Source organism: Pseudophryne corroboree, chromosome 6, assembly GCF_028390025.1.
Source record: "Pseudophryne corroboree isolate aPseCor3 chromosome 6, aPseCor3.hap2, whole genome shotgun sequence".
Lineage (NCBI taxonomy): Eukaryota > Metazoa > Chordata > Amphibia > Anura > Myobatrachidae > Pseudophryne > Pseudophryne corroboree.
This window is the reverse complement of record NC_086449.1, coordinates 345,542,343-345,554,000: the sequence shown is the minus strand read 5'-3', so window position 1 is coordinate 345,554,000 and position 11,658 is coordinate 345,542,343. Positions and strand designations below refer to the sequence as shown.

Sequence of the window (11,658 nt, the reverse complement as noted above, 5' to 3'; positions counted from 1 at the left end):
CTGGTTTCCAGTTTTAACGCCTCCTCTAATAAACTTGTCCTCCATGTGCTTCATGCCGCTGGCTGAATGCTGGAAGCAGCCATCTCCTCCACCCACGCATATGGTTTTATCTAAGATTTGGTTCATTGCTAACATGGAAAAGATTAGCTCCGCTCTTCATAGTGGAGTTTAACCATGTTTGGGATCCTTAGTTTACACACTGCTACTCCTAATCCTTGAGGTGTATTTTCAGAGGTGTTTGTACTGTTGGGGCTGAAGTTACTTTTGTCATATTCTCGATATGGTACTCTCTCTATCATTTATGGGTATATGCTGTCTATCTCAATTAGCTTATTACACTATGGTCTGTGTTCAAACTAATGTTGCAGGTTTTTTACCTCATTGCCTGCTTGCTTATATATTGAAGGCCGCCACAACTTTCTCCTAATGATTTAATTTCAGTGCTCCTGTCCTGGGGTATGGTCTCTCCTTTTCAGTCATTCTTTCTTTTTTAAATCTTTTTATTTCTCTTTGGTCTTTATTATCTCCTACAGTTTTAAGGTTCCTATTTGAAAACATGTCAAATCTCCAATTTATTCGTTTATGTATGTACTTTTATGTGTGGGACTTTGATCCCCTTGCTCATCTTATTTTGGTGCTTTCTGGAAATGTTTTTATCTATATTTGTATATGCATTTTGGCCATACAATAAAACCCAAATAAAAAAATTTAAAAATCACTTCTGTATTGTAAAAGAAATTGTCATATTTTTCACTGTAAATGTATTTTTACTAAAATGCAAGGAGGAGGTGCTTCAATTACTAGGCGATGTGATACAGAGTGCCTCTGGGAATGATTGGGCAAAAGAACTCTACTACAAACACTTACATATTTTTCCGCACACCCCACAGAGGCAAGAAGAAAAATTAGCAAATAGTAGCTTGTACAGTGTTGTGATGTCCAGCAGTACATCGGTAGTAATTGAACGGACTTCTAAATCATTTTGAATCCAATTTTAATGATTGATAATCTTTTACAGTCAGCTACAGCCCTAGTACATTAGCTTACCTGAGATGTGTGAAGTCAACATTAAGTACAAGAAAATAGCACAACATATGAAGACACAAAAATATAGAAAATTTCAAGTGTGCTTTTTATTCCATATTACAAGGTTTTACATTTTTTGGTTCAAATCTAAAACTAGTGTAAAAAAACAAAACAAAAAACAAAACAAAAAAAACATAGAAGTGAGGCATTGCAAGATTTATGTCCACATGGATGTATATGTATTTAAGCTCTCCCAAATTTAAATTATTCTGGAATAATTAGAACCTTTGCATTGAATTAAAACAAAAACCATGTATGTATAAAAGGAGAGGAGGAATGCAGTTAGACAATATAAACTAGAACAGAAGTGCAAGTTGTATTTCTCTTAACCCTTATGGTATTAAAATGCAAGATCATACATAATAAGTCCATAATTGGCAACTTCTGAAGTTTCACATTTTTAAATTAGATACAATTTAAATAATCTAAATTCTATAAACCGTTATACAATATTACAAAAACCATGTAAATTCCAACAACCTTTCATATTGTAAGTATTGGGTATACTCCATATTGCCTTATGAGATCTAAAAATGGTTTATTGCTCATGTATGGACAAGATGTTCTAACTTTGGCTTTATCCTCATAACCTTACAAAGACCACAAAAGTAAAAAAAAAAAAAAAAAAACACATTTGTAAAGAAACTGCTGTTTGTGGGACAATTAACTAGACACAATATTTCAGAGCTGTTCATGTTTCCCCATCATTTAGCTGCCCAACGCGGTGTTGGATTTTAAAGGTATTCACTTTTGTATATTGTTCCACTCCATAAAATCCTCCAAAACAGGATCATAAATTTAATAAAAGGTAACAAAAATAGACCAAATACTGTTATTGGTGAGGATTTTACAAGTGGAATACACAAAAGGCACTATTGATTTTATAAAATTAGCACGCAAGAAGCTACCCAAAGAAACCGTTAAAACTGGAAAAAAAATACATAAACAGATGCGTGAAACATTTTGGCCATTAACAGGTCATCCATACTTGGCACAATAGCTAACTGCATTCTAAACCATTCCGTCCCAGTTTATATCAGTTGACATAAAGACACCCCATTTAACCTGTAGTCATTTGGAGAGAAAATATTTGGGGGAAAAACAAACAGAAAATTTCCATCCCCATCCCAGCCCTGTGTTTTTCCCAAAGGGATTTCTCGACAAGCAGTGTCTTCGGAAAACCAGATGTCACAGATAAAAGCCAGCAGATCGTTTTACATGTTGTTTAATTCCAAAAGCGTTTGGTCCAACATCTGATGCATATTTAAGTTTTCCTCCTTTGCATGTGTCACTTTTTCTAAGACAAAAAAATAAGGTAGAGTTATGAATGTAAATTGTTCAAGGAAAATAGATCCATACAATGTGTGCATGAAATTACTTGCATCACACTATCTGATTGGGATGGGGAGAAATACAGTTTCCATTATGTACACACACACACACACACACATGCTTATAATGGATAAGTAAACAGTCCAATTCTTTTGCATGGATATTAGGTTTTCACTAGAGTAAGTGTGGATCATTCTGTTGTAGCTTGTGATAGTTATGCCACTAATTAAAAATAAGAGATTTTGTTAAACAGGAATATTTTACATATTTAAGTATAACTAAAGTAAAGTATTAATATGGATGGATTTAGTATTAATATTCCAGTTAATAATCATCTCCGTTATACATAGTCTTTCAGATATTGAGAAATAGTTTATTTTCCCTTTAAACTTTAAATTTGTCCCTACTGATCTCCACTGATTATGCATGTAGCAAAAGCACTCCATAATGGTTACGGTATTTTAATGTCCTCTGCCCTCTTGCTCCATGTGTTTTTTTCCCACATGAAAAATTAAGTGTATGGGTCTTCGGCTGCTAAATTTTGCCTCTCTGTAACAAATTCTTAACTGTTTACAGAGAGCTTAAAGTAAAAATATATATTTGCATATATACTCGTTGGGTGCGTTTGTGTAATATACAGATGTAACCATGTAGCATGCTGTAACACAACATGTTGCATGGCGTGCAGGACTGACTATTCGCAGCTGGCGATCCCTCCATTAATTCCATTAGCAATTGAGAGCGATCGCCAGCTGCAATTTACCACAGCACATACATAGGATATACAGTGCATCCGAAAAGTATGTTATGTTTCAGCCATATTCCAGAATGGAATAAATTCATTTTTGTCCTCAAAATTCTACATACAATACCCCATTATGACAACGTGAAACAGTTTGAGATTTTCGCAAATTTATTAAAAATAAAAAACTAAGAAATCACATGTAAATAAGTATTCACAGCCTTTGCCATGAAGCTAAAAATGGAGCTCAGGTGCATCCTGTTTTCACGGATCATCCCCGAAATGTTCCTACAGCTTAATTGGAGTCCACCTGTGGTAAACTCAGTTGATTGGACATGATTTGCAAAGGCACACACTTGTCTATATAAGGTCCCACACTTGACAGTGTATGTCTGAGCACAAACCAAGCATGAAGTCCAAAGGAATTGTCTGTAGACCTCCAAGGCGGCACACATTTGGGGAAGGGTACAGAAAAATATCTGCTGCATTTAAAGGTCACAATGAGCACAGTAGCCTCCATCATCTGTAAATGGAAGAAGTTCAGAACCACCAGGACTCTTCCTAGAGCTGGCCGGCTGTCTAAACTGAGTGATCGGGGGAGAAGGGCACTAGTCAACGAGGTGACCAAGAACCCGATTGTCACTCTGTCAGAGCTACAGCATTCCTCTGTGGAGAGAGGAGAACCTTTCAGAAGGACAACCATCTCTGCAGCAATCCACCAATTAGGTCTGTATGGTAGAGCGGACAGATGGGAGCCACTCCTGAGTAAAAACGCACATTGAAGCCTGCCTGGAGTTTGCCAAAATGCACCTGAAGGACTCTCGGACCATGAGAAACAAAATTCTCTGGACTGATGAGACAAAGATTGAACTCTTTGGAGTGAATGCCAGGCGTCATGTTTGGAGGAAACCAGACACCGCTCATCACCAGGCCAATACCATCCATACAGTGAAGCATGGTGGTGGCAGCATCATGCTGTGGGGATGTTTTTCAGCAGCAGGAACTGGGAGACTAGTCAGGATAGAGGTAATGATTAATGCAGCAATGTACAGAGACATCCTGGATGAAAACCTGCTCCAGAGCGCTCTTTGCCTCAGACTGGGGCGACTGTTCATCTTTCAGCAGGACAACGACCCTAAGCACACAGCCAAGATATCAAAGGAGTGGCTTCAGGACAACTCTGAATGTCCTTGAGTGGTCCAGCCAGAGCCCAGACTTGAATCCGATTGAACATCTCTGGAGATATCTGAAAATGGCTGTGCACCGATGCTTCCCATCCAACCTGATGGAGCTTGAGAGGTGCTGCAAAGAGAAATGGGCAAAACTGCCTAAAGATAGGTATGCCAAGCGTGTTGCATCCTATTCAAAAAGACTTGAGGCTGTCATTGCTGCATCAACAAAGGCTGTGAATACTTCTGTACATGTGATTTCATTTTTTTTTTTAAAATAAGTTAACAAAAATCTAAAAAAAAAAAAACCAACCACCTGTTTTCACGTTGTCGTCATAGGGTATTGGGTGTAGAATTTTGGAGGGAAAAAATTAATTTATTCCATTTTGGAATAAGGCTGTAACAAAATGTGGAAAAAGTGAAGCGCTGTGAATACCTTGTGGATGCACTGTAGGCCTATATACCAAGTCATCTACAGACCTCACTATTAGGCCACCATATGATCCAGTTGTGCAGTCACTGCAGTAATATTTGTGGCCCTTTTTCCATATTCCCCCTATTTTAACAGTTTCAGGGAATTACAGCTTGTTGAAACCTCTCACGTATAGCATTCACAGAGTAATCCATTCACTGTGTATCACTTAAATGAAAGGGGTCTGATGCTATGCAAGTATTACACCAGTTAGGATAGGGAATCTTGCATTAACCAGCACTGCGCATGCCTAGAACAATTTGTGCACATATATGCTCCCATGCAAATTTCTGTGATTCTACCATTTATATATCTAGATGGCAGAATGAGGGTATTTTAAAGTAGGCCAGGTACAGCAGTAGAATGTTCATGCTATTGGGAACACATGCAGATTGGGAAAGACGCATTTATACTCTGGAAAGCGGAAGGGTCAGGAGCAAATAGCAGAATATGGTTATTTGCAAACGCACCGCTGACCAAGATTAGTGCTTTCTTTGACACTCGGGCATAGATTTTATACAGGGGAGTTCAGAAAGCCCCTCTGCAGTGAGCTCCTCTACAGCTGTGGGAGGACTGAGAGGGACAACACTTAATGTAGATAAGTACATAACAATTCCTGTTTTATTGCATGTAAAATAAAGTGTTCAAAAACAATTATGTTGACATTTTACTTAGAACACATTCTCTGCATGGAGACTTTCATAGCACAGGGCCTTTTTGGACTCCCTGTACTTTTGTGAGCCTGATTCAAGTAAATTTTTGTTTTCCTTTAGTCAAGACTGCTTTGTTTCTGCTATATTACAGGTTTTTACAATTTTTATAATTTAAATGACTAATAGCGAACATATTTGTTGCTTATAAAAATGCTTTCCTGTTCAAATATTATGAGAACACCTTGAAATATCTGCCCTCGGCCTCTCTACAGGAGACTCATGTCAAAATGATATATAAAACTTATATATCACAAGCACAACGTAAACACGTGGTCGCTGACAAGACGGGGAAATGTCTTAAATGTGGCCATATTTCAGGGACGTTGTTCCATAATATCTGGGAGTGTGGAAAAATTTGCAAATTTTGGAATAAAGTGCTGGCCTTTATCAACAATATCTTTTCTTTGCGCCAACAACCTGACTCATTAGCTTTACTGTGTGCGAATTTCGATTATTGGAACCTTGGTGCAGCCAGGAGGTCCATTATTCCTTTATTGACTACAGTTGTCACTGTGGCAAAAAAAATTATGCAGAATTGGACGGTTAAAACACCCCCATTCCTATCCGCAGTCAAACAAACTTTATACCAGCTTGTATACTTTGACAGACGTTCCACACTCCCGGATATCAAACAAGGTGTGTCCAAATTCCATAGGAAATGGAATCCATTTATTGAATCCCTAGAACCCAGTCAGCGAGACCAGGTGTATAGCATTTTTGAAACAACTCAGTGGTATATATATATAGACAACAGAGTTCGGAAGGTAACACTTCGTAATATTTGTTCTAGTTGGGATGATAACTGATATGGTAAAGGGATGGTGCCCTCCTCTCAATGTTCTGTGATACTAATATAATTTATTGTCATTATGTGTGAACCAGCCTTGAATAATAGCTACAGATCCCCCGCCCACTCCCCATCCTCCCCTTTTCTTTCCCTTGTCCCCCTCGTATATATATTTGTATTGATTTTCTTCTTTGTTTATGTGTGAAGGTTCGATTATTTCTTTGATATAGGTTGTTCTATATTCAATGTGACTTCCTATATCAGTTACACTTTTTTACTGCATTGATGTTTTCTTCGCTCTGATTGTCGATTCCAATGTGTACTGTATTTACCTTCCTTATCCTAGTTGTGTGTGTGATTTTTGCAAACTGAAATAAAGTTGTTTAAAAAAAAAAATGCTTTCCAAAGTGGGAACACGTCAGATGTATGCCTGGTGTAAAATAGACAGATTTGCTGCTGTTGCTAAGCAAACCACATCTCAAGGGAAAAAAATACTCCAGAAGTGTGTAGGAGCTGTTGGTGGTGGACATAACCTCAAAATATACTGTCAAATGTGCATGGTGCTGCACAGGCCCCTATGTACAAATACTCTGAAGTGTCCCATAGTTATATTACACCCCCCCCCCCCCCCAAAAAAAAAAAAAAGGCATAAATTACAGTTCAATTGCACTTACTCTTTGCTATATAAAATAAAATCTTATTTCCGTGCAAGAAAATGGGATATAGTTCAAACCAGACAATTGAGAGCAACAAAACTGCAACCATGTAATATGGGATCAAGTTAGTAAACACAGGTAAGTTTAGATTAATAATAGACATCTCAGGATAATTATTCAAATAATTAAAACTAAAATAGATACTGAAAAACACAAATAGACATATTTATATACATTTAATGACCTAATCTATTTTAGACACAATTTCTAAAACGCAAAGCATGCTGTACAAGTTATTTTCCACACCATCCAATTGTTACAGTTAATTACAAGAGAACACGTTAGAACACATGTATCTGTTAAAATACAATAGGACAGCGTACAATACCTTTTCAAAGCGAGAACCGCACTGGAAGATATTCACAGCTGGGACAAGCCTTTCTTCCACTTACCACACAAACCATAGTAGACTTCAGAGCTCACCAAAATGGTTATAATTCGGTCACCGTTCATATGGTTTGCATATATTGTCAGATGCATATGGTAATTTTTCCAAAATATATCTACACCTTGGTAGTGGGGCATAATTAAGTCTGACACCATTATTTTCCATGGGTTGTCAAACAGAGTTCTATCAGTAGTTACTATCCTTACCAAATCTGTATACCACCATTGATGAATAAGTTTTAGTGCAACTATGAACAACTAGGCATAGGTGGGAACTTCTCAGCAAGAGGTGGATGCGGGGTGATTGAAGGCAGGTATTATCATGACAGGCAATAAATTATTCAGTTATTGTCATAAAGCAAAGTGCTCACACAAGGTGCTCGTCATTACTTTGATGTTATTGCTTGCCTTTGATCAGCAAGTATAACACAACAGTTACTGCTTTGTTTTTGGTAAAGTAGTGTTTTCAAGTATTTAAACACAATTTATTATACATATTTTGATTACATCATATTGCAAGTGTAATTTAAAATTACAAAATTTTGTTTTGGTACTGTTAACACCAAATTGTGAATGCACCATGAACCAGTGTATTAAAAAAACAAACAATTTATACAATTTTATGCAGCATACCAGGAAGGGGTTACAGAGCGCTGGGTGGAGCTGCGACTATAGATAAGAAGCCTGATGAGAGGTAACATCTGGTTCCTGTACAGAACTGACTCACTGTTAGACTAACATTCAGCCACTGATAACTCCCCCCTCTTCTCCAACATCCATTATTCCCATTACACCTATAAATGACACGTAATAAATGTAGTATTGAACCTAATTCCTAATCCTGACAAGTAGTCTTGAAAGATTGCAATTTGTAAGCTAGTCTGTTACCTAGTAATGGCATCAATAGAACAGATATTTTCCCTGCATGCACTAGTCGTGATCCAAAAATTATCTCATATTATAATTATTATCTCTGTAAAGCGCTGCAGAATGTGTGCACTATATAAATAACAGTTAATAAATAATAAATAAATTACAGATGCCCACATTTAAGTATGTTTATCAGAACCCAATGCTGTTTTGTTTTAGTTAAACTCTTCAATGTATTCATTCTATTATCGGTGAACAGTGCGTTTGCAGTGTGTGGCATTTTGGCAGCTTTGTGCAACAGAGAAGCCTTGATGCGGCCTGATGGCTTAACCACATCTTTGCAAATATATGCAACCAAGCTCTCTGAAGTCTCTATTATCATGCAGTGTCCAAGTCTTATTGCCGGTACTTTTTATTGTGCTGAGGGGAAAAAAAATATTTTGTGTTTGTATTTTCCATATAATTTAATTTGTTCTCTACACAAACAATGCTGTTACTGAAGATAAGAGGGCCAATTTGTGTAGTTTTCCATTAGGGTGGAGTGTTCATTATTTTTATTTACAATCAGCTGACAGCATACACATTAATTTACCATCTATCTGGAATGGCTCCAAATTCCACATGCACACATAGCAGAGGTCTGCCAATGTAATATGTCATACCCTCCAACTGTACCTTTTTGGCAGGTACAGTACCTTTTTTTATGGTCTGTACCGATTTTTGGCTCTCCAAGCTTCCACTGAAAGTATAGGAAAAGGCCCCTTTTCTAATTTGTACCGATTTTTGTGTGTAAAATGTTGGCGGGTATGATATGTACATAAAAATCAGGTAGCCACATCCATCCCAATATAGCCATACCAGTGTAAACTGGGTGGTAAGGTTGCCTGTCCTCATACTGATCAGATACCCTGCAGACTGGAAAGGGGAGGGGGGGGGGGGGGGGGGGGGGTTAGGCGTAACATTGCTGGGTGACCATATCATACAGCCCATTAAGAACCTTTGCAATCTGGTGAACCATTATGCAATAGGTAGCATATATCCTTGTATATCAATGCCTTTTTCCCTATCGATTGTAAGCTTGCGAGCAGGGCATTCCTACCTCTGTCTGTTATTACCCAGTTTTGTTCTATTACTGTTGTTCCAATTGTAAAGCGTAACGGAATATGCTGCACTATATTAGAAACGGTTAATAAATAAGCAGAAGCAACAAATACTATCCCATAAGTTATCTTGAGCCATTATTCTTATGCAGAAACTCCGATTTAGCCTGCTTTCAGAGATAACCATCTGGTTTAGCATAAATTACCACTTTAGAATAATGCTGGCTCGCTTGATGTATCCGAAACCTTCCACGTCACCAGACCTGAGACAATAGAGGCAGTTTACCGAGCACGTCCTCCTTCAGCTGATAGACCCAGACAATGCTATTACAAAATGCCTCCAGCAAAAAAGGTGTCCCTTTTAAACCCCATTAAATCAAAGGATGCTAATGATAAATGTTATATAAAATACAGATTTCACATACAGAGAGATCTCCTACAAGTGTCAAAAGTACATATTTGAAGTTTTATTAAAGGTTCACTTAAGGCTTTTAATAAATAATGCAGAAAAGTAGAGAGAAAATACACAGTGGGTCTTTTATTTTACAGTGTGTCTGTACAGCAGAAAAGTGACTTGAAGCTTAATACAGAATGACATATGTAATAGTTCCAAGAAGAGAGTGGGAAAGTAGGACAGCAGAAAGTCGCGTATCCAGCCCAGGTATGATAAAGAGGACCATATCAAGCAAAGAATCTTATCTGCAAGGAGAAAACAAAACAAATACATGGAGAACAAAAAACTAAAAAAGTGATCAGACAGTGAAGGTGGCTTAGGTAGAAGGGTATGGGGTGGGGTATAAGCAAGCGACATGCAAACAACTTGGCCTGTTCTTACAACATGCAATAAAGTAACTATAGGAGAGTTCAAGTCCTTCTAAACCAGGCATCCTCAAGGCAAACATAAGGTGGGTACACAATGATAGATATCTGCAGATATATCTAAAGCTGGACCGGGCAGTGTGCTGTGCATACACACTGCCCGATCAGTCGGGGACTGAGGTCATGAACTGGGCAGGCGTGTACACACGCCCACCCAGTTCAACTGTCAATCACTGTCAGCTGCCGCAGCATGTGTTCAGGCGGTCGACTGATCACCCATACACACACAGCGATGCCACAATACATGGGTAGGTATATTGGCCGTCAGCTATGCTGCAGTGCCTCCGCGATATGCCTGTAAACGACGGAGTTCACAGACACATTGCCCGTACACACTGGCCGACGGACCCGCGATATATCGGCCGTTCAATAGAACGGCCGACATATGGGCCAGTGTGTACGGGACATAGTGCAGATTTTGGTAATATCCAGGCTTTGGCACAGATGGTTAAATCAAAATAATGGAGGTACAAATTAAGTCACCTGTGCGCAAGCATGGATATTACTAAAACCTGGACTGTTCGTGTGCCTCGAGGACCAATGTTGGGAATACCTGCTCTAAACCTAATCTCTAACAATGGAATTGCTAGAGTTTCCACTATTACGCATGTCTTAAACTTCATTGAGCTCCGTTCAACCTATATGCATTGCCTACTAAGCCTTCATTCTTACTGCAAAATGGCTCGCTGGTATTGCTCATTGGAATATTTTTTTTCCTGTCTACACTTGTGAGCTCTCAAAGTATAGAATTTTCACTCAAACATTGTTAAAACACCTTAGAGTCGAACACTGATTATTTGATAAATGCAGTACTATCGCCATAGTGGTACAGAAATAATGCACCATGAGGCGGTGACCAGGCCTACAAGCCTCATCACTAGCTGATGAAGAGTTTTCTTTTCTACCAGAACACCACGTTACTATACAATGATTTCACTAATTGTTTTAAAATATTAGTTACATGGTTTGTTCTTGATTAGAAGCTGATCAGTGACATTCAATGCTCATAGTTTATACAGACGTTTGTAAAGTGCTTTCACCTTCTATTGTTCTAGAAGAGGATCAAGAGTTACACACTGAGCGATATGTTGTTCGATCTGGCGAATTGCTCACATCGGAGCATATTGGGCAGTGTGTATGGCCTATACGATGGTGCCCGCAGTCACTAGAGACATCAGGTTCTATGTGCTGCACATCAAACCTGACAATATCACTAGCGACATGTATGCTAATAAAGGACGGAACAGTGATCATTCCATCCTTCATTAACATTGCTCAATTAAAAGTATAGAAACCCATATTTACTGAGTATCTGCTTTAGAAATGGACGAAAAGATGTCCAAATGAATGAGGTGGCTGCGATAAGCGGCATAACTCACACATAGTGTTTTTTAAAGCAATCTGT

The 11,658-nt window shown here is 38.3% G+C and overlaps 1 protein-coding gene across 9 annotated transcripts in view; it reads right to left on the bottom strand.

Annotated features, from left to right (window-relative positions):
- Positions 1–1,111: 1,111 nt before the first annotated feature.
- The window catches only part of TPM1 (tropomyosin 1), a 53,567-nt gene continuing 43,020 nt past the window's right edge, over positions 1,112–11,658 (bottom strand). For 5 of the 9 annotated variants that reach the window (XM_063926517.1, XM_063926515.1, XM_063926524.1 and 2 more), the window contains one exon: positions 9,887–10,073. In XM_063926517.1, coding sequence (XP_063782587.1) covers positions 10,070–10,073 — 4 coding nt within the window. In that variant the 3' untranslated portion in view covers positions 9,887–10,069. Of the gene's footprint in view, positions 2,384–9,886; positions 10,074–11,658 lie in introns of those variants that run through there. The other 4 variants (XM_063926518.1, XM_063926516.1, XM_063926523.1 and 1 more) reach the window with 1 other exon arrangement.